General features: G+C 43.2%; 2 protein-coding genes across 2 annotated transcripts in view; one reads left to right on the top strand and one right to left on the bottom strand.

Moving 5' to 3' along the window:
- skic3 (SKI3 subunit of superkiller complex) overlaps nucleotides 1–9,201 on the top strand; it is a 30,800-nt gene extending 21,599 nt beyond the window's left edge. The window contains exons 32-41 of the mRNA XM_045706640.2: nucleotides 1,000–1,072; nucleotides 1,357–1,410; nucleotides 1,571–1,682; nucleotides 1,826–1,954; nucleotides 2,123–2,247; nucleotides 4,881–5,045; nucleotides 5,159–5,311; nucleotides 6,633–6,763; nucleotides 7,210–7,339; nucleotides 7,904–9,201. Of these exons, the coding sequence (XP_045562596.1) occupies nucleotides 1,000–1,072; nucleotides 1,357–1,410; nucleotides 1,571–1,682; nucleotides 1,826–1,954; nucleotides 2,123–2,247; nucleotides 4,881–5,045; nucleotides 5,159–5,311; nucleotides 6,633–6,763; nucleotides 7,210–7,339; nucleotides 7,904–7,978 (1,147 nt within the window). The 3' untranslated portion in view covers nucleotides 7,979–9,201. The remainder of the gene's footprint in view (nucleotides 1–999; nucleotides 1,073–1,356; nucleotides 1,411–1,570; nucleotides 1,683–1,825; nucleotides 1,955–2,122; nucleotides 2,248–4,880; nucleotides 5,046–5,158; nucleotides 5,312–6,632; nucleotides 6,764–7,209; nucleotides 7,340–7,903) is intronic.
- Nucleotides 9,202–9,343: 142 nt separating this feature from the next.
- gig2p (grass carp reovirus (GCRV)-induced gene 2p) lies at nucleotides 9,344–13,067 on the bottom strand. Its single transcript, XM_014172332.3, has 2 exons — nucleotides 12,787–13,067; nucleotides 9,344–11,968 (listed from the first exon to the last, which is right to left on the bottom strand). The coding sequence occupies exon 2, from the start codon at nucleotides 11,965–11,967 to the stop codon at nucleotides 11,287–11,289; it is 681 nt and encodes a 226-aa protein (XP_014027807.1). The 5' UTR covers nucleotide 11,968; nucleotides 12,787–13,067; the 3' UTR covers nucleotides 9,344–11,286.
- Between the last annotated feature and the right edge of the window lie 10,624 nt (nucleotides 13,068–23,691).

Raw genomic sequence — 23,691 nt, forward strand, 5'->3', positions numbered from 1 at the left:
CAGGTCATCTGATGCAGCACTCCATCACTCTCCTTCTTAGTCAAATAGGCTGAAGGCATGTTTTGGGTCATTGTCCTGTTAAAAAACAAATGATAGTCCCACTAAGTGCAAACTAGATGGGATGGCGTATCGCTGCAGAATGCTGTGGTAGCCATGCTGGTTAAGTGTGCCTTGAATTCTAAATAAAACAGACACTGTCACCAGCAAAGCGCCATCACATCACCTCCTTCATGCTTCACGATGGGAACCACACATGCGGAGATCATCCGTTCACCTACTCAGCGTTTGGAACCATAAATCTCAAATTTGGACTCATTAGACAAAAGGACAGATTTCCACCGGTCTAATACCCATTGCTCGTGTTTCTTGGCCCAAGCAAGTCTCTTCTTCTTATTGGTGTCCTTGAGTAGTGGTTTCTTTGCAGAAATTTGAAGGTCTGATTCACACAGTCTCCTCTGAACAGTTGATGTTGAGATGTCTGTTACTTGAACTCTGTAACAGACAGCCCTATTTGGCAAGGATGTATCTTCTGTATACCACCCCTACCTTGTCACAACACAACTGATTGACTCAAATGCATTAAGAAGGAAAGAAATTCCACAAATTAACTTTTAACAAGGCACACCTGTTAATTGAAATGCATTCCAGGTGACTACCTCATGAAGCTGGTTGAGAGAATGCCAAGAGTGTGCAAAGCTGTCATCAAGGCAAAGGGTGGCTACTTTGAAGAATCTCAAATATAAAATGTATTTTGATTTGTTTCACACTTTTATGGTTACTATGTGATTCCATATGTGAAATTTCATAGTTTTGATGTCTTCACTATTGTTCTGCAATGTAGAAAATAGTAAAAATAAAGAAAAACCCTTGAATGAGTAGCTGTCTCCAAACTTTTGACTGGTCCTGTAGTTTAGGATTAAAGGAAGCGCTAGAATCTCTAACATATGAGTAGGTATGTAGATACAGATAGTAACACGTTTTCTTGTCGTGTTGGTGCAGTAACCCTGGCAACCCTTCCCTGTGGGCCCTGCTTTCTAGACTGGTGCCACAGTATTACCCCAGGAAGGCCGAGGTATGTCACCTCAGCCATTATCTATATCTATATATATCTCTCTCTCTCTCTCTCTCTCTCTCTCTCTCTCTCTCTCTCTCTCTCTCTCTCTCTCTCTCTCTCTCTCTCTCTCCTCTCTCTCTCTCTCCTCTCTCTCTCTCCTCTCTCTCTCTCTCTCTCTCTCCTCTCTCTCTCTCTCTCTCTCTCTCTCTCTCTCTCTCTCTCTCTCTCTCTCTCTCTCTCTCTCTCTCTCTCTCTCTCTCTCTCTCAGCTGGTATTTGATCTGCTTGTGTTGTGTGTTCCAGGGAGGTGCAGTGGCAGGCCATGTGGCGTGTCTCTCCAGCATGACCCAAGGAAAGGTACGTGTGCACGCCTCAACACTACCATTCGTCTCTACTTGACACCCCCCAAATGTCACCACTGATCTTCTCGGTACGGTTTAATCCCCTCCCTCTCACTGTGTCTATTCTGTCCCTGTGTGTGGGTGTGCTGCCTGCCACTACCTGTGTGTGGCTGCAGAGGGCACTGCTGTACAGTGGAGTGAACCAGCTGGCTTGTGGCAGGCACTCTGGAGAAGACCACAGCAGGAACGCCCTGAAGACCATGCAGAGGGCTGTGCTGCTCTGCCCCGGTAAGGCCATGATGATCACACACAGCCTTTTCCAACATAAACATCTACACACAAAGCCTCAATCCCTTTAAGACTGTGTATGGACACTGTGTATGGATTCCCTGATGTAACATGCGCCTCTCTTCTCCCCGTCTGTCTGTCAGATGACCCGGCGATGTGGGCGGGGCTAATGGCTGCTTGTCACACAGAGAACACAGCTTGCTCCCTCTCTGGCTCCACGCCTGGCAGACGAGGCTTGGAGCAGGTGCTCATGGCCGTGGTGTCAGAGAAAGGTAGGTCAGCACTGGTCTGAGATGTGTGTGACTATGTGTACATGTGTAGCAAAGACGTGTAGCATTGTTTAAGTTTTAGACCGAAAGAAAGTATTTAAATGTGAGACTTTTTCTCTCACTCCGTGTGTTTACCTTTTCTTTAACCTTTTTCTCTCTGTGTGTGTGCAGTGCGGAATGTGGAGGAGGTGGAACAGCCTCTGGCCCAGGCTCTGGAGGGTTGGGTGCTGCAGCAGGCAGTGACAGGACTGACAAGTGGAGGCCAGCTAGAGCAGGCTGAGGCCCTCTGCTCTCAGGTACACACACCGTCAAAACCCTCATATATATACACACACACACACACACACACACACACACACACACACACACACACACATGTTAAATACTGTTGAAGTAATATGTCTACAGGTTCATCTGCATCACCTAAAGCCCATTCTTGTGGTCTTTAGGTGAGTACAGGCAGATACAGTCAGTATCTGGATAATATGTGTGAAATGCTTGATAATGTATGTGATATCAACAGAGAAGTATATTTTCTGGGTGATTTTTTTTTTAAATTTATTTATTTTTTTTAATTTTTTTTTTATATATATATATATTTTTTTTTATAAAATATTGACTGGCACTCAAGCTACCCACTCAAGAAGAAACTGTAACCAGTGCCTGCAACCTGGTTCAGGTTGTCAGTCAACCTACCAGGGTAGTTACAAAAAAATATAATAGCCATATCTAGGAAAACCACTGTTCCAAAGGCTGGGCCTAATATAGTGTATAAGAGGTCATACAATAAGTTTTGTAGTGATTCATATGTTGATGATGTAAAGAATATTTGCTGGTCTGTGGTGTGTAATGAGGAGCTACCAGACACTGCACTATACACATTTATCAAAACATTATTGTTGTCTATCAACAATGACAAGCCACCGGGGTCTGACAATCTGGATGGAAAATTACTGAGGATAATAGCAGATGAAATTGCCACTCCTATTTGCCACATCTTCAATTTAAGCCTACTAGAGAGCGTGTGCCCTCAGGCCTGGAGGGAAGCTAAAGTCATTCCTCTACCCAAGAATAGTAAAGCCTCCTTTACTGGCTCAAATAGCCGACCAATCAGCCTGTTACCAACCCTTAGTAAACTTCTGGAAAAAATTGTGTTTGACCAGATACAATGCTATTTCACAGTAAACAAACTGACAAGACTTTCAGCATGCCTATAGGGAAGGACATTCAACATGCACAGCACTTACACAAATGACTGATGATTGGCTGATAGAAATTGATGATCAAATGATTGTCTTGTTAGGCTGTCTTGTTAGACTTCAGTGCACGTTTTGACATTATCGATCATAGTCTGCTGCTGGAAAACCGCATGTATTATGGCTTTACACGCCCTGCTATATTGTGGATAAAGAGTTACTTCTCTAACAGAACACAGAGGGTGTTCTTTAATGGAATCCTCTCAGACATAATCCAGGTAAAATCAGGAATTCCCCAGGGTAGCGTTGAGTAAAGCCAAAGTGTGTATGTATGCGGATGACTCAACACTATACATGTCAGCTACTACAGCGACTGAAGTGACTGCAACACTTAACAAAGAGCTGTAGTTAGTTTCAGAGTGGGTGGCAAGGAATAAGCTAATCCTAAATATTTTCTAAACTAAAAGCATTGTGTTTGGGGAAAATCATTCTCCAAACCTTCAACCTCAACTATGCCTCATAATGAATAATGTGGAAATTGAGCAAGTTGAGGTGACTAAACTGCTTGGAGTAACCCTGGATTGTAAACGGTTATGGTCAAAATATATTGATACAACAGTAGCTAAGATGGGGAGAAGTCTGTCCATAATAAAGTGTTACTCTGCCTTCTTAACAACACTATCAACAAGGCAGGTCCTACAGGCCCTGGTTTTGTCACACCCGGACTACTGTTCAGTCATGTGGTCAGGTGCCACAAATAAGGACTTAGGAAAATTCCAATTGGCTCAGAACAGGGCAGCACGTCTCGCCCTTGGATGTGTACACAGAGAGCTAATATTAATAATATTTATGTCAATCTCTCCTGGCTCAAAGTGGAGGAGAGATTTTAGTGACTTCATCACTACTTGTATTTATGAGAGGTATTAACATGTTGAATGCACCGAGTGGTCTGTCTGAACTACTGGCACACAGTTCGGACACCCATGCATACCCCACAAGACATGCCACCAGAGGTCTCTTCACAGTCCCCAAGTCCAGAACAGACTATGGGAGGTGCACAGTACTACATAGAGCAATGACTACATGGAACTCTATTCCACATCAAGTAACTGATACAAGCAGTAAAATTAGATTTAAAAAACAGATTAAAAAACACCTTATGGAACAGCAGGACTGTGAAGCAACACAAACATAGGCACACACACACGATAACATACGCACTATACACACACATACACATGGAGTTAGTACTGTAGATATGTAGTAGTAGGGGCCTGTGTGTTGTGAAATCTGCACAGTGTTGTGAAATCTGTGAATGTATTGTAATGTTTTTAAAATGTTATAAACTGCCTTAATTTTTCTGGACCCCAGGAAGAGTAGCTGCTGCATTGGCAGGAACTAATGGGGATCCCATAATAAACCCCAGGAAGAGTAGCTGTTGCCTTGGCAGGAACTAATGGGGATCCATAAGAAATACAAATACACCCTGTACATGCAACAGTCATACGTCCCCTATACGCTCAGCACTTCCAAACCACATCCGTCATACATCTCTCTGAGCTCTTGAGTCTAATTTGAAAGTGAAGGAGTTTTCATGTTTGATCTCCTGAAGGTGTTCCTCCTCTCCTGCAATTCTCCCTCTCCATCTGGCCCAAGTCGTTTGGAAATGCTTTTCATGGTCGACAATTCTGAAGTGTCATCCTCTAACCCTGTCTCTCCTCCCTCTCTCCCAGGTCCTGAGTGTGTCTCCTGAGCACCCCGCTGTAGTCCTGCTGTTGAGGCAGGTGCAGTGTGAACACCTCCTCCTGTCCAGTGTCGGTACTGCCCTGCCAGCTTCCGTCCTGGAGCAGCTCAGCAGTGCCGTCCTAGCCAATCACACCTCAGTGGCCGCCTGGCACGTGAGTCACACACACTGCTGACTGGGGGGGTTTAAGATATTGGCCTGGATGTCTGTAAAGTATTGTATGTTCGCAGCCTTCTTCCCTCACTTGTCTCCCCCCTCCTCTCTCAGTGGCTGGCGGAGGTGTATCGTACCCAGGGTCTGCTGGTACAGGCAGTAATGGCCTACAGACAAAGCCTGCAGCTGGCCTCCCAGCTTGACCTCCACAGTGGGAAAATGGCATGTCTTCTGCGCCTAGCCCTGCTGGCCCTCAGCCTCTGCATGGTGAGTCTCCCTCTGGGACTAGCCCTACTGGGCATGGTGAGTCTCCCTCTGGGACTAGCTCTACTGGGCATGGTGAGTCTCCCTCTGGGACTAGCCCTACTGGGCATGGTGAGTCTCCCTCTGGGACTAGCCCTACTGGGCATGGTGAGTCTCCCTCTGGGACTAGCCCTACTGGGCATGGTGAGTCTCCCTCTGGGACTAGCCCTACTGGGCATGGTGAGTCTCCCTCTGGGACTAGCCCTACTGGGCATGGTGAGTCTCCCTCTGGGACTAGCCCTACTGGGCATGGTGAGTCTCCCTCTGGGACTAGCTCTACTGGGCATGGTGAGTCTCCCTCTGGGACTAGCCCTACTGGGCATGGTGGGGATGATTGATTCAACATGGTGGTGTCTTACTGTAATATTTAATATTGAACTTATTATAGGATTTTGTTGATGGCGTTTCTGGAATACCATGGGATGTTAAATGTCATGGAGCAGTACAGTTATTTACACATCCATGACAAGTCAAGAATGCAGAGTTTGTTTTGTATTCCAGTAAATTACACAAGTGATCCTTGACATGTGAACCCTTAGTCCTAAAAAAGTCTGAAATGTGGTTAAACCAAGGTAGCCGGTGTATTGAGTCAGTTGCTAACACACTCGCACAGGGGCCCATCCTCCAAATACAGAGACCAACAGAACACAGACGGCAGGTTAGTGAGGAATGACACACACACAATGATGGGACCACTGATCAAAGCCAAGTAGAAATGCAAACAGCACCAAGGGTATTCATTGTCCCTTTCAACAGCCCCAGTGTATGTCCAGCTCTAAAATGGGAGGTTTGGGTTATGTATCAGGCCTGTGAGCATAGCCGTGAGAAGTAGGGGGTGCTGAGGGTGCTGCAGCACCCCCTGAAAATAAAAATTAAAAAAGGAATCAAATGTCCCACTAAAGTAGTTCAATGGGCCTTTACTAGACCTGTATTAGTGGACCAATATAGCAGTCTGTAGCGTAGGGAAGAAAAAAATAAACCAAACATCTTCCCGCGGCTATGGCTGTGAGACTTTTTAAGAGGCATAGTGAACCTTGGTGAGAGAGGGGTATGAACGTTTCTCTTCCTGTGGGGTGGTAATTATCTGTCTCAGTACCTGCTGAGCCCAAATTAGATTGCAGACAAAGCCTTCCAGATTAGACAATTCCTTGATTAAACAGTGGAACATTGCATTGTCTTTTTCGTTAATGTAGTTACAGGTATAAAGCTTCAAGGGACATTCACCTTCTGCTCACCTATATGGGAGGTATGAAATGTGTTTTATTTTTTTTCTTGTGTGTTTCAGGCGAAAGTCCCTGGTGATGAATGGAAGGAGCTGGTTCTGGAGGCGACCACTGAGGCTCTGAAGCTGGGCCCCTCCCCTGTAGCCCTCCTTGTCCAGGCCCTGCTACACTTTGCCACCAAGATGGGCGCCAGGTGGGAACCCCTGCTACACTCATCAGAGTGGCTGGCGATGTCCCAATTATCTCCTTCCTCCCAAAGTGTGGACTTATTCACTTCTTTACCAGTAACTTCCTTTCAAGTTAGGAATCAGGAATATGGTGAAAACTCCCACTAGCCAATGTCTCCACCAAGCCAATGCTTTTGGATTTATGGGAAGTAGTGAATGAGTGTACACTTCAGGATAAAGGAGATATTATTGGGATGCACCCATAATCTCAATTTCATATTCTTGCCCCTCAAACCATGACAGCAAATCTTCAATGAATGTGTTCAACAGTACAGTTGATATTACCAGACTGCTTATTCTTGTGTGATACAACTTCATAACACATTCACAATAGTAAAAGCCTGTGCATATCCGGTGCAAACAATTCTCCTGTCGTCTGAGTCGGATTGCTCTGATTGTTGTTGTGGTCCAGGGAGACGAGGCGTCTGTTGGAGAGGCTGGTGTACTTCCCCTCCCAGGGTTGCCCAGAGACGGTGGCGTGTGTGGCTCGCTGGTACCTCCTACGCCACCTGCATGCCAAAGACGACCTGGAGCTGATGGACGTGAGTACAGAATGAACCAATTACAGCCAAAAGATTTCCAAGAAGTATACAAGTATTCATGTGTGATTGGTTTAAAAAGACTAACGTAACAGTATTTGTGGTTAAAATGAGATGCCATATTTAATACAGGAGAAGGTAGTATATTTACTGTGTATTGATTGCTTGGTCTGTCAAAGCAGGGAGCACAGTTGAGGTCAGGTGTACTGTTTCAATAAGGAGCAGGCCAGCCAGGTGGGATGCACTGAGGTAGCAGCAGTTAGCTAGGGACTGCCAATCAGGTAACAGAAGATCATTAGCCTAATGTCTCAGAGGATGAGGAGGGTCAGGTGGTCAAAACACTAGCCTCTGAAGATTGTATCTTCAAACTTTTTGAACAGCGTGGCAGTGGTCATATCATGCATAGGGTGTGTTGTCTATGTACGATCGTATGCATGAGATGACCACTCTATGTCCTGCTACGCTGTTCAAAGGGTATGCTGCATGTAGGTAGAAGGTAGTGGTACGCAGTGAATACATCCCTTAAAACGTGTTCCTATTCAGCAGTTTTACTTTGTGTGTCTTTAGACCCTGGTGGATGACGCCAAAGCCAGTGGAGATGGCAGACTGCTGGAGTTCCACACACGGCTCACCTCTTGCTGACTGCCCACTACAGACTGCCTGACTACCAGGGGACAGCACAGCTCCATCCACAGCCAGCCACTCACTCCGCAAACAATGCATGACCTGAAGTCAAAAATGTATCTCCTTCACTGCCTGACTCTTGTGCTGTCTCTGTCTTTCACAATCATGTCAAACGTTTACTGTACTTATGGTATTTGTATGCAATAGATTAGTTTAGGCAATCAGTTCTTACTATGGGATATTGAGATTTGGGAATAACACCAACAGGAGGCACTGAGGGTCAAAACACTACCCTCTGAAAATGGTATCTTGAAACTTTTTGAGCAACGCGGCAGGATGTGGAGTGGTCATATCATGCATAGGTTATGTTGTCGCCTATGGATGATCGTATGCATGAGATGACCACTCCTGTATATCCTGCCATGATGTTCAAAGGGTATTCTTTATGTAGGTAGAAGGGAGGCAAGGTAGTGGTAAGCAGTGAACACATTCCTGTCACAATGTTTTACTTCCAGGGTTTAACAGTTTAACTTCAAATCCTTAGAGGTGCATTCTGTAGCTTTAAGTTAATTTCTACAGTGGCAACTCACAGTACTACAAACACATTCAGTCAACAAACAAATGGATACATTTGATTGCACCCAAACCTACACCTTCAGATTCAGCACTTTTGACCAGAAAAAAATAACTCAATTCCAAAACATATGTATGGTCTCCCTACAGCTTCTGGTGAATGCTCACTAGTTAACCCATATTTAACTGATCAGTTACTAAATGCCTTGACTAACACTTGTGATATTGACAGACAAACAAGATAGTGTTTCAATTCTGTAGTTGGCTAGTTAAGAATGTAAGCTTTGTCATCTTGTTATTGCACTATGCTGTTTATCATGTAGGAAAGTGCCTTCTTCAGAGCATGAGCTATATTAACATATCTGCTTTTGGGTGTCGCCTTAAGACAAAAGATGTATCACTTAATAACATTTTTAATTTGCGCTCAAAGCCAACCCACTGGTGCGGAAGGCCACCCTTGATGTATATGCTCTAAGCCTGCCCATGAGTCAGGACTGAAGAGTAAAGATGGTTGAAATCACATCACACGCCACTGGGTGTCAAACTCCTTAGATTCCAGTGTAGTTTGCACCGTGCATACTGAGGAAATTGTGTTTAAAACAAGGCGCTTTCTCTGAAAATAAGCAATAAATATAATTGAAGGAAATTATGCTGCCGTCCTAAACCTGCTTTTAGAATTGTCGCTTCTTTATTTCATGTGAATGCTGTCACACATTGCAACACAGCCAAATTATATAATGTAACCACTGCCATAGCGTTTGTGGTTTTCTTACGTATAGCTATGAGGAAAAAGCATTTTTACTTTGGAGGTCATGTATTCCATATGAAATGGATCAAATCAAACTTTATTTGCCACATGCGCCGACTACAACAAGTGTAGACTTACTTACAAGCCCTTAACCAACAGGGCAGTTCAAGAAGAAGACAATATTACATAGTGAAAATATGCATAGTGATACTGCAGGAATAGAAAGGCCGATATACAGTACCAGTCAAGTTTGGTCACACCTACTCATTCAAAGGTTTTTCTTTATTTTGACTATTTTCTACATTGTAGAATAATAGTGAAGACATCAAAACTATGAAATAACATATGGAATCATGTAGTAACCAAAAAATTGTTAAACAAATCAAAATATATTGTACATTCTTCAAAGTAGCCACCCTTTGCCTTGATGACAGCTTTGTGCAGTCTTGGTATTCTCTCAACCAGCTTCACCTGGAATGCTTTTCCAACAGTCTTGAAGGAGTTCCCACATATGCTGAGCACTTGTTGGCTGCTTTTCCTTCACTCTGTGGTCCAACTCATCCCAATTGGGTTGAGGTCGGGTGATTGTGGAGACCAGGTCATCTGATGCCATCATTCTCCTTGGTCAAATAGCCCTTACACAGCCTGGAGGTGTGTTTGGGGTTCATTGTCCTGTTGAAAATCAAATTATAGTCCCACTAAGCGCAAATTATATGGGATGGTGTATCGCTGCAGAATGCTGTGGTAGCCACGCTGGTTACGTGTGCCTTGAATTCGAAATAAATCACTGAGTGTCACCAGCAAAGCACCTCCATGCTTCACAGTGGGAACCACACATGCAGAGATCATCCGTTCACCTACTCTGCGTCTCACAAAGACATGGCGGTTGGAACTAAAAATCTCAAATTTGGACTCATCAGACCAAAGGACAAATTTCCACCGGTCTCATGTCCATTGATCATGTTTCTTTGCCCAAGCAAGTCTCATCTTATTATTGGTGTCCTTAAGTAGTGGTTTCTTTGCAGCAACTCAACCACGAAGGCCTGATTCACACAGTCTCCTCTGAACAGTTGATGCTGAGATGTCTGTTACTTGAACTCTGTGAAGCATTTATTTGGGCTGCAATTTCTGAGGCTGGTAACTCTAATGAACTTATCCTCTGTGGCAGAGGTATCTCTGGATCTTCCTTTCATGTGGCGGTCCTCATGAGAGCCAGTTTCATCATAGTGCTTGATGGTTTTTGTGACTGCACTTGAAGAAAATGTTTATGTTCTTGACATTTCCCGGATTGACTGACCTTCAAGTTTTAAAGTAATGATGGAATGTAGTTTCTCTTTGCATATTTGAGCTGTTCTTGCCATAATATGACCTCATAGGGGCTATCTTCTGTATACAGGGGTGGTACACAACTGATTGGCTCAAATGCATTAAGAAGGAAAGAAACTCCACAAATTAACTTTTAACAAGGCACACCTGTTAATTGAAATGCATTCCAGGTGACTACCTCATCAAGCTGGTTGAGAGAATGCCAAGAATGTGCAAAGCTGTCATCAAGGCAAATGGTAGCTACTTTGAAGAATTTCATGAAACTATATTTTGATTTAACACTCTTCACTATTATTCTGCAATGTAGAAAATAGTAAAAATAAAGAAAAACCCTTGAATGAGTAGGTGTGTCCAAACTTTTGACTGGTACAGTACAAGAACATGCTATGTGTCTTCATTGATCCCCTCTGGCACATCATTGTGCACCAAAATAGCACACCATAATCATCCACATGCAACATAAGCCTACATGTGGAGATAAAAGGTTTGTTCAGGAGATACATTCTGGCCACATGATGTACATCATATATTTTACAGGATAAAAAATATTAGGTCCCTGAGATACGTGTATGCAATAACACACCACCGAAGACTATTAGACCATGACACATCACTGCCCTATGAAAAATTGCTGATCAATGCTACCCCTTGTCTTCTAACCCCCCCCCCCCCACCCCCGTCAGGCACTGGCAGAGCAGGTGTGTTTGGTCATGAGGGTGCAGATGTTCTGTCCGCAGCCCCAGCACGGGTGCAGCGTATGTGTGTGATCTGGTGTGGTTTTCCTCCTGCACAGGGTACACACACCCCCAGCCACCGCAACCTTCATGTCTCCACCCCTTCCAGTCCCAGCCCGCTTCTGTGATACCAGCTGCGTTAGCTCAGCCAGGATGGTGGGGTTGGGCGCCTTGGCGATGCTAGTGACCACAACACGCTGGGGGTCAAACACACAGTCCTCCTCCAGGCCGCTGGGCACGGAGTGCATGCCACAGTTGGGGGGAACCCACGCGGTGTCGTACCCTGCTGCGTTCCAGCTCTTCTGCATAGGGTGGTTGTCTTTGTCGATGCGTTTCACGCGGCCAGTATTAACACGCAGCTGCAGCACCACACGGTCGGAGGGGGGGGCTTTTAGCGGGTAGCGCTGTGCTTTCTGCTGGTTGCGGCTCACGTACACACCGGGGCCCAGCATGCCATCAGGGGACTGGCGGAAGCCATTGGTGATGATGAGCCGAGCAGTCTGGACATTGGTGCCATGGTACATAGTGTAAGCATCCCCCTTTTGAGGCTCCTGCTCCGCCCCCAGTTCTGACACCAGGGATCCGTCATCGTACACCACGTCCCAGCCAAAGAACGTCACCGACATCCTAGAATGAAATTAAATGGATAGTCAAAACAAAATATTCTTCATGGTGTATATGGGAGCCAAATAGAACTTGAATGGAACGGTGTAAAATGATTTGAGTTGGCTGCTAAGTGTAGGCCTACTTCCTGGCATTGGTGTAAAGTGCTTTAAAGTGGCAATATGTAACTTTTTGGGCAACCGACCAAATTCACATACAAATGTGAGTCATAGATCTATAATGTTACTTGAAAACAAGTCTAAAGTGGTCACTCTGTTATTTCTATGCCTTCCGTTCTTAAGTTTCGTTTTTGGGTCTTTGTCTTTCGGTTTGTACACCAGCTTCAAACAGCTGAAACAGCAATATGTTTGGTTATGGAAAATATATTTCACAGCGGTTTGGATGGTACAATTATTATCTACACTATACTAGCTTATTTTGTCGCATAAACTGAAATTAGGAAAAATAGAGTTTTAGCAACCAGGAAATGGCGGAGCGAAATCTGCATAGTGCAATTTTAAGGTATCTTTACTATTACTCAATTATGACAATTGGGTATTTTTTTCAACACTGCATTCTGATCTCATCATCCCTGTCTATCCCTACAGTGGACCCTAACAGATATAGCCTACTGTAGCCTACATTTAAATTACGCTAGAAATTACGCATTTAATTTATGTCTTATACATTATACACAGCTGCTAAACATGAAACTGTATGGACCACAGACAATGGCATAACCATAACAGACAGAAACAAAATAAATATTAGTTTAGTTTCAGCCAAGTCCTATCAAAAAGGTTTCCAAATTAGTATTACATGTATATTAGTGTTTTTCTTACCTGTACAGCAATGCGTCGACGAAGTGAATCGTTCGATCTGAGCAATTCTACTTTCGCTTTCTGTATAACAAAATTGAAAGTAGCCTAGGCTAATTAATTGGCACTACGTTCTAAAAACAGCGAAAACGGGAACGTGCCGCATTAATAGAGCTAGACGCCGTACAGACCAAATAATTGGGCCTATATCTTAGAATTCCTAATGCATACGATTCCCATAGAGAATTCCTCTAGAATTAATTATTGCAACAGTTCCAAGTTCAACTCGGCAACTAACAACTTGGAGGACACTTTTGGGCTGCGTATCAACAGTGGAACTATTTTCCACTCCTCCTCACCTTAATATATGGTTATATCAAATTTAAATAGTGAATACAATTTTGTTGTTACCATAATATTGTGCTGTAATATGAAAGGCCTAAAGTAGCCTAGTTTTGTGGGGTGGTATGTGTATATTCATGAAATAAGGTGCTGGAGTATAATATAGCAAATCCATGGGGTAGCCCTGACCGGGACTCAAACCCAGTCCTGCGACTGTCAAGCCAACACCTTAACCATTTATGCCAAGAGGTCCAAGCCTCTTGATAAGGTTGTTACATGTTGGGTTAAAGTTGCTACATTACCATTACCCCCTTCCTTTGGGAGAGTGTGTCCCCATGCTTCTCTATACCAAGTCCCTCACATGTACACAGCTCTCCGACTGCCTCACCCGCCATTTCTGACACCAATGTAGCGAATTCAAGGGGTAGCCCCAACCGTGACTTTAACCACCCTGGTCCAGTGACTAACAAGGCAGCAACTTAACTGTTATGCCAAAAGGTCCAAACCTCTTGACGAAGTCACTAAAGATATTCTGTATAGGGAGAGTCAGTCCCTGCAACATGATATACAGCCTTCATAGACTTCTCTATAGGCTCTGCTGGCTGCTGCTGTGTAGAACATTAAGAACCTCGTCAATTATACCATGTCCTCCCCCTACTTCCCCCTTCTCTCCTCCAAAGACAGCATGAAGGATTGAAGGGTCTGAAGAGCTAGCTTCACAGCTGTATAAAGCTGAGACTGGGGTGTGATTCATGGCTGGGTTTATTGCTTGTTTTATTTACTGATCTGTCCCTTCGCTTTTTGTCAAAGGCTTCAGAATCCCTGCAGAGGGAAGGCCATACCAGTTAGCACATTTGGTTCCTTAGAAGTTGTGGGAATGTACATTTTTTGTTTCCCATTGGTTCTAGGAAAGAAGCCATAAGGTACCTGACTGTTAAAACGGAAAGTTTTTTAGACATTCTGAGAATAGAAGTGAAAATTTCACCTGTTCTGGGAACAATACTTTTTAGGTTGCAGGTAGGTTCGCAAATGTTTTTCTATGGTTCCCATAAAGTAATTATTTTGGTTTTATTAACGTTCTGAGAATGGCAATTATAGGTTATTTGAAGGTAATTAAATAACATTCTGAGAACATGTTTCAATCATTCTGCTAGCTTAGGTTAACTGTTTTGAACTCCAAGCACAGATAGAACACTGATAGAATTGAATTTGCTTAGGTATTAATCATGCAAACACATGTCTTTTTTATTGTGGCATGGCATTAGTGAGATTCAAACCAGTGATCTTCTGCACTCTATCCATGGAATTAGTCCACTGTCCACCAGGATGGCCTTGTTTTTTTTACTCATAAAAAGCTGTTCATTTAAGTCTATTGAAACAGACCCCATTTCAAAGGAAACAAGCACTCATTAAGATCAGGTGTGGCCAAGTAGTGGGTGTGGCCAACACACCTGAACACAGTTAACAAGATAGAGGACAGAGGGAGTTTTGTTGAGCTGAGAACATTATGTATATGTTTTTAAATAACCTTCTTAGAACGTTAATAAAGTTTTCTTGTGTTTTTTATGGAAAGTTTACTTAATGTGCTGAGAACATGACAAATAAAACCATGAGGAAACCTGCAGAAAAACGTTATTCTGAAGTACTGGAATTCCCACAGAAAAATGTTATTTCTTAACGTTCTCTGAACAATTTGAGAACATTGCTTTAAATAGAACCATGAGGACACCTGTAGAAAACGTTATGGGAAGGTTGTATGCAAAATAACCATGAGACAATCACGCTCTCACCAAGCTCTAAGAAACATATATGCTTTTCAGAATGTTATGTGCTAGCTGGGTAGAGCTAGTGCCAGCTCCTTGGAGCAATGAGCTAGAAATCGACATCAGGAAATTGGCATAAGGACCAAACCCAGGCAGAGGTTAATCTTTTTTATGGGATTTATAGTAAAGAAATGTATTTTACTGTAATGTACATTCATCCAAAATAATTCCATCATCCGAACAGTGCGCTGTGCACCCGCCAACTTTCCTTCAATTCGCAAAAAAAAGCATCTGAGCGAGCGAAACAGCGCCCCTCTGTCTTACTATATGTAGCCCATCTATCTGATGCTGTCCGGCCAAAAAAGAGTATGGCATGCCATAATAAAACCACCCGCGGGCCGCCAGTAGGGGATCCCTGCCCGAGAGTCTATAGACCCAGGGCTGGGTTTCTACTAAGCTAAGATATAGAATTGTTTTAAAATGGTCATACAAGGACCATTTAGCTATTTGATTTTGAATTTAAGACCCCCGTAGGTAAAAAATATATATATAATTATTTTATGAAATATTGAATTTGTCCTTACTGCTATTACAATATTTAAAAAAAGAATTCACAACCAGTATACCATTGAAATGTATTTTCCAGACCAGTATTGGGCTACCTTCAGACGAGTCCCATTGACAATTGTGTAGGGGTCATATTAGTGTGTATTCCAAACCGTTCGGACAATACATACACTACCATTCAAAAGTTTGGGGTTACTTAGAAATCTCCTTGTTTTTGAAAGAAAAGCACATTTTTTGTCCATTAACATAGCAAAACACCAGTCTCAACGTCAACAGTGAAGAGGCGACTCCGGGATGCTGGACTTCTAGGCAGAGTTGCAAAGAAAAAGCCATATCTCAGACTGGCCAATAAAAAGAAAAGATTAAGATGGGCAAAAGGCGACTCCGGGATGCTGGACTTCTAGGCAGAGTTGCAAAGAAAAAGCCATATCTCAGACTGGCCAATAAAAAGAAAAGATTAAGATGGGCAAAAGAACACAGACACTGGACAGAGGAACTCTGCCTAGAAGGCCAGCATCCCGGAGTCGCCTCTTCATTGTTGACATTGAGGCTGGTGTTTTGCGGGTACTATTTAATGAAGCTGCCAGTTGAGGACTTGTGAGGCATCTGTTTCTCAAACTAGACACTCTAACATACTTGTCCTCTTGCTCAGTTGTGCACTGGGGCCTCCCACTTCTCTTTCTATTCTGTTTAGAGCCAGTTTGCTCTGTTTTGTGAAGGGAGTAGTACACAGCGTTGTACGAAATCTTCAGTTTCTTGGCAATTTCTCACTTGGAATAGCCTTCATTTCTAAAAACAAGAATAAACTGAAGAGTTTCAGAAGAAAGTTCTTTGTTTCTGGACATTTTGAGCCTGTAATCGAACCCACAAATGCTGATGCTCCAGATACTCAACTAGTCTAAAGAAGGCCAGTTGTATTGCTTCCTTAATCAGCACAAAAGTTTTCAGCTGTGCTAACATAATTGAAAAAGGGTTTTCTAATGATCAATTATCCTTTTAAAATGATCAACTTGGATTAGCTAACACAACGTGCCATTGGAAAACAGGAGTGATGGTTCCGTTGATGGGCCTCTGTACGCCTATGTAGATATTCCATAAAAAATCTGCCGTTTCCAGCTACAATAGTCGTTTCCAACATTAAGAATGTCTACACTGTATTTCTGATCAATTTGATGTTATTTTAATGGACAAAAAAATTGTTTTTCTTTCAAAAACAAGGACATTTCTATCTGACCCCAAACTTTTGAATGGTAGTGTATGTTTTTGTGAGAAGAAAAAGTTTAGAGATGTCTCCTGGTCTGACAAACACCGCAGTAGCTCAGCCACCTTCCACCACAGATGCGGAAGGCCGACATCGGCGGATGCGGTGGATTGAGACGCAGCACATGCAACAAAAAACACCAGATATTTTTTGCTTAAACAGATGGATTTTGATGGTTATTTTTTTATTGGTCAAATATTTGGAGAAGCCTGGGTTCCCTTGTCATCCATGAAAACACACCACTGGATGTTAGGCCTGGGGCAGTTGCCTTTTCTGCCTAATGGTAAGCCTGCCACAGAGCCTACCATCTGCCTCCAACAACTCCGTGCTTGAAGGCTCTATGGAAGGGCCTGTTACAGCTTCATTTGTTAATTAAGGTTCTGGGTGTCAAGGATTTTCAGCATTTCATGAGTGTGTTTTTCTAGCAGGCCCTGCACTTGGATTGGAGGAGGCACTCCAAGTGGGCTCTCTTGGGTAATTATGCCAGTGACCATCTCAGTAACAGCCTTTCACACACACTGTTTTGATTGGTCTGCATGCCAACACTTCATTCAGCTGCACTCAGATACTGCCTCCTCAACAGAAATCCTTTGCCAGACTTTGTCCACTGGAGAGGAGAGAGACAGCCATCTGTCCACTGCATTCACACTAACCCAAAAGTTGGTTGCAGAGCAAAGTCCCCCAAAAAACGGGATCAGTGAAGCTGTCACCTTGGATATGCAGAGTTAGCTTCCCACAAAGGCTTTCTGTGAGTAGTGGCACAATATTCTCAATGACTCAATATAGCTGCCTCAACGGTGCGATGTTATGTCTTAACCCATAGCTTCTCAAATATAGAATGCCTCATTACTCTCATTGAGTGTTTCCTCTAGACAAAGAGGCAATGAAGAAGCCTCTAGGGTGTGTGTGTTTGTATATATCTGTGTCTGTCTGTGTGTGTGAGTGAGTGAGTGGTTTGAAGGGGCTGGTCTGTGCAACAGGACGTGCTCAAGCTACCAATGATCCTCACCCTGGAAGTATTTTTCTAAGTCTCTGCCTCATTCATGACCTGTTCCCAGAGCCATGCCATGGCGGAATAGACACAGATGGATTACCTGCTTGGGCCTGATCAAATATTTTTATTTGACTGACAGCGAAATGCTTACTTACGGGCCCTTCCCCAAAAAAATAATACAATAGAAGGTTATTTTTTTAACACGAGGAATAACGATAACTTGGCTATGTACAATAAATACACAGAGAGTAACGATAACTTGGCTATATACACAGTGTACCAGTACCGAGTCAATGTGCAGCAGTATGAGATAAATAAAGGAAAGATATGTACATATGGGTAGGGGTAGAGTGACAAGATCTTCGTGTTTCCATTGTAAAAAACAAGAGGGCTTAAACATAAAATAATGATCTTGCCTAATCACTTATAATGGCTTACATTTACCATTTCCCAAGGAGAGAGCTACTGTATATCTTATATTGCTTGGACCAAGCCTCCTTGATGTAGGGGCTTTGGCCTAGAGCCTTGGAGTTATCAACAGGTCAATGTTTCAGGTGGAATGCAGTATGTATTACTGTTATATTCTGTTGTGTAGAAAACAGCATTATACTTTTTGTAATTCTGCATCTGTGAACTATAGCTGTACCATTCATTCATCATTCATTCATGGTTTAGGTTACAGTCTCAAGTAGGGCATCTATCAGAATAGCTCAGTCCCTCTCACTGAGTTTCAGCTGCTGCTGAGACAGACAGAAACCACAGAGGCATTAAATTAAATAACCTTCAGACAAAGCTCATACACCACACTGTAGTACCCCTCACACTCAGTGGAGCCAGAGGATGTTACCTTCATCTGCCCATAAACATTATGATTCAGTTGTTTCTCTAAAGGATTGTAATGGTTAGTGTCCGTGTTGTGTGTGTTAAGAGGAGTTACTGTAAGAGCACTAGACAAGGCCTGCTGGGCCTCCAGGAGCTGTGATGTGGCTGTGCAGGTCAGCTGTTTCTCTGGCCCTGGGCCTTCTCCATACACACACAAACACACACAAACACAAGGACGAAAACATATTCAGCAACACTTGTGAGCCAAATTAGAGTCCAGACAGACAACTGCGACTTCAAACCCGGCCCCTGCGTGACCTGTACATGTTGTTTGTGCTGTGTGCTCTGTATAGTGACCTGCATGTGTGCATGATTAGAATGGCATAATGTGTCGATTCGCCTGTGACCTCAAGCATTTTTTGAGTCAGTGTTGTTGTGGTTTTGTGCTCTTGCCTTTGCTGTTGGCGACCCACTTTCCTCCAGTTTTCAATCATTTTTACGGCCGCTCTGGACCACTCCTCTAGAGTTAATGTGCCGCAATCCCAGTGATTTACCGCCCGGCTCTACTGCCCAGAGAGTAGGGCATGCAGGGACTAGTCTGGAAAACCTGAACCTAGACAAAACAGTGACTAGGGTCTGGTTCCAATGATGGACTCTTTTGGCACAGAGCAACTACGTCACTGACTACATCACTACTTAATGTTCCAAAAAAGCTTATTACAAAAAGCTTATTTCTCTCAGTTTTTGTGCACAAATGTATTTACATCGCTGTTTGTGAGCATTTTATATTTTGTCACGATAATCCATTCCCCTGACAGGTGTGTTATCAAGAAGCTGATTAAACAGCATGATCATTACATAGGTGCACCTTATGCTGGGGACAATAAAAGTCCACTCTAAAATGTGCAGTTTTGTCACACGACACAATGCCACAGATGTCTCACGTTTTGATGGAGCGTGCAATTGGCATGCTGACTGCAGGAATGTCCACCAGAGCTGTTGCCAGATAATTTAATGTTAATTCCTCTACCATAAGCTGCCTCCAATATCGTTTTAGAGCATTTCTGTCTGTAATAAAGCCCTTTTGTGGGGAAAAACTCCTTCTGACTGGCTGGGCCTGGCTCCCAAGTGGTGGACTAGGCTAAAATCCCTTTTCACTGTTTGTCCAGCACAAGTCAGTTTTTACTGCAGTCCTCATCCCTATAATATACTGTATGTATTCAGCGAGCGAAAACGTTGATTCCTTCAGTAAAGGAAGATAAAATGAAAGGGAGATACCTTCATGCATCTTCTTGTGACGTGCTTGGTCAGGTTGAGTGTGACCTACAAGCAGTCCAGTTGTTCAGAGTCTCTCACCTTGGTGTCCATCTCTCCCAATCTCTCTCCCAGGCCTGACTTGACCTCTGACACCTCCTGTTGGAGCCTGATGATCTGCTGCGCCCTGGCGCTCACATCACCAGACAGCTTGGCAATGCTGACAACACACCTGAGAGTGCTGGAATGAGACAGGAAAGACAGCTGTCTTTACCATTACAATACAGCGCACTCCCACCTGGGGCCCATTTATAAACGTTGCATATGCACAAAATAGGCCCCAAAATATCCGTGCTCCAGTTTTCAAGCAAAAGTTGGAATTTATAAAAACTGAACTTGACACGAGAATGTGCAGGAATATATACTGCTCAAAAAAATAAAGGGAACACTAAAATAACACATCCTAGATCTAAATGAATGAAATAATCTTATTAAATACTTTTTTCTTTACATAGTTGAATGTGCTGACAACAAAATCACACAAAAATAATCAATGGAAATCCAATTTATCAACCCATGGAGGTCTGGATTTGGAGTCACACTCAAAATTAAAGTGGAAAACCACACTACAGGCTGATCCAACTTTGATGTAATGTCCTTAAAACAAGTCAAAATGAGGCTCAGTAGTGTGTGTGGCCTCCGCGTGCCTGTATGACCTCCCTACAATGCCTGGGCATGCTCCTGATGAGGAGGCGGATGGTCTCCTGAGGGATCTCCTCCCAGACCAGGACTAAAGCATCCGCCAACTCCTGGACAGTCTGTGGTGCAACGTGGCGTTGGTGGATGGAGCGAGACATGATGTCCCAGATGTGCTCAATTGGATTCAGGTCTGGGCAACGGGCGGGCCAGTCCATAGCATCAATGCCTTCCTCTTGCAGGAACTGCTGACACACTCCAGCCACATGAGGTCTAGCATTGTCTTGCATTAGGAGGAACCCAGGGCCAACCGCACCAGCATATGGTCTCACAAGGGGTCTGAGGATCTCATCTCGGTACCGAATGGCAGTCAGGCTACCTCTGGCGAGCACATGGAGGGCTGTGCGGACCCCCAAAGAAATGCCACCCCAAACCATGACTGACCCACCGCCAAACCGGTCATGCTGGAGGATGTTGCAGGCAGCAGAACGTTCTCCACGGCGTCTCCAGACTCTGTCACGTCTGTCACATGTGCTCAGTGTGAACCTGCTTTCATCTGTGAAGAGCACAGGGCGCCAGTGGCGAATTTGCCAATCTTGGTGTTCTCTGGCAAATGCCAAACGTCCTGCACGGTGTTGGGCTGTAAGCACAACCCTCACCTGTGGATGTCGGGCCCTCATACCACCCTCATGGAGTCTGTTTCTGACCGTTTGAGCAGACACATGCACATTTGTGGCCTGCTGGAGGTCATTTTGCAGGGCTCTGGCAGTGCTCCTCCTGCTCCTCCTTGCACAAAGGCGGAGGTTGCGGTCCTGCTGCTGGGTTGTTGCCCTCCTACGGCCTCCTCCACGTCTCCTGATGTACTGGCCTGTCTCCTGGTAGGGCCTCCATGTTCTGGACACTACGCTGACAGACACAGCAAACCTTCTTGCCACAGCTTGCATTGATGTGCCATCCTGGATTTGCTGCACTACCTGAGCCACTTGTGTGGGTTGTAGACTCCGTCTCATGCTACCACTAGAGTGAAAGCACCGGCAGCATTCAAAAGTGACCAAAACATCAGCCAGGAAGCATAGGAACTGAGAAGTGGTCTGTGGTCCACCTGCAGAACCACTCTTTTATTGGGGGTGTCTTGCTAATTGCCTATCATTTCCACCTGTTGTCTATTCCATTTGCACAACAGCATGTGAAATGTATTGTCAATCAGTGTTGCTTCCTAAGTGGACCGTTTGATTTCACAGAAGTGTGATTGACTTGGAGTTACATTGTGTTGTTTAAGTGTTCCCTTTATTTTTTGAGCAGTGTATGATGACACTGTTATTCATAACAAAAAAACAGGTAGCTAAATATAATAACAAGATGCAATCATTTGCTGTTAGTGTGAAGAGCGAAAATCGATTTACTTTATCTTTGCATTCTAAAATAATTAGTAATATGCATATATTTCCTATTATGTATTTAATGTCCATGATCGTTGCAGAATAAATTCCTCACCTTTTCTGACTGTGATGGTTTCATTTTAGCTAAATAGCCTATAGGCCTACAACAAGTTAAGATAGGCTACCATTCATCCCATCTGTCATTTAATTGGACCCACTTCACAGTAGTAAATGGATAAGCTAGTTCAAGTATTCAGCTATATTTGGTCTGATCCGAAGGCAGTTCACCGTTTCCATTGACGTTTGTAGGCTATTACATCTGAATACTGTAATGTCAAATTTCTCGAGTAGACAATATTTCATTTATAAACATAATACATACTGTTTATCCATTCCTAACCATTGCAGAATAAATTCCTCACCTTTTCTGGCCATGAATTGTTCAACTTCCTGAAGTAGCCATACAACAAATTACCATGCGCATCTGTCATTGTGCCTATTAGACATTATCATTTCAAGTTTTGGCATCCGAAAGGGAGCACAGTTTATAACATACAGTAGAATTTAACAGGTGAACAGACAGGTCATATTTTGCATTGAAGTGTGTAGGCTACCACTGTAAGCAGTGGTGTAAAGTTCTTAATTCAAAATACTTTAAAGTACTACGTAAGTCGTATTTTGGGGTATCCGCACTTGACTTTACAATTTATATTTTTGCCAACTTTTACTTTTACTTCACTACATTCCTAAAGAAAATCATGTACTTTTTACTCCATACATTTTCCCTAACACCCAAAAGTACTCGTTACATTAAGGATGCTTAGCAGGACAGGAAAATGGTTAAATTCATATACTTATCAAGAGAACATTCCTGGTCAACCCTACTGCCTCTGATCTGGCGGACTCACTAAACATGCTCTCAGGTGATATTTATTTACAACAACGTTTCGACCCTTAGGTCTTCATCAGGGATCCATATCCCAGGTGTAGGTGGAAGGTCCTATATATATAGGGGCAGTACTCAGTGACATCACTTCCTGAAACAGGAGGTAAAAAATGTATAACATAGTTTCACAATATTAACATTCAATTAATCAAAATATATGATCATACACAGGGAATGTGATCAATATTTACAGTAATATACATACACATATTCAATTAGGATTAAAAAAACACCATTTAGACATATTGAAACTATAAGGCCAAGAGGAGACAGTGTTGAGCCTGTGGAAAGATTCCCTTTGAAGAAGTTTCCTCTCAATGTCCCCTCCCCTGCAGGACATCTTGACCATTTCTATTCCAATATATCTCAGAGAACTAATAGGATGTCCAGCTTGCCTACAACTCCAGCACCTGCGGAAAGTACCTGGATGTGTGTATGTTCTTCATCTTTTGGACTCACTAAACACAAGCTTCATTTGCAAATTATGTCTGGCTGAAAAACAAGAAAATGGTGGAGTCTGGTTTGCTTAATATAAAGAATTTTAACTGATTTATACTTTTACTTTTGATACTTAAGTATATTTTAACAATTACATTTACTTTGATACTTAAGTACATTTACTCAAGTAATATTTTTACTCAAGTAATATTTTACTGGGTGACTTTTACTTGAGTAATTTTCAATCAAGATATCTTTACTTTTACTCAAGTATGACGATTGGGTACTTTTTCCACCACTGACTGTAAGTAGGCCTACTTTAGAGTAGACAATGTTTCAGAATTCGCAGGCAATGCAGCATAGCCTATTTAGGTTTGGGAAAAAGTAAATGCAAAACATTACTGAATTCAAACGATCTGTTTACAGGTCCACAACAATGTGCAATTGTTTTTGTCTTTCAGACACAT

The sequence above is a fragment of the Salmo salar genome, chromosome 24 (genome assembly GCF_965601325.2).
Source record: "Salmo salar chromosome 24, fSalSal1, whole genome shotgun sequence".
Taxonomy (NCBI): Eukaryota; Metazoa; Chordata; class Actinopteri; order Salmoniformes; family Salmonidae; genus Salmo; species Salmo salar.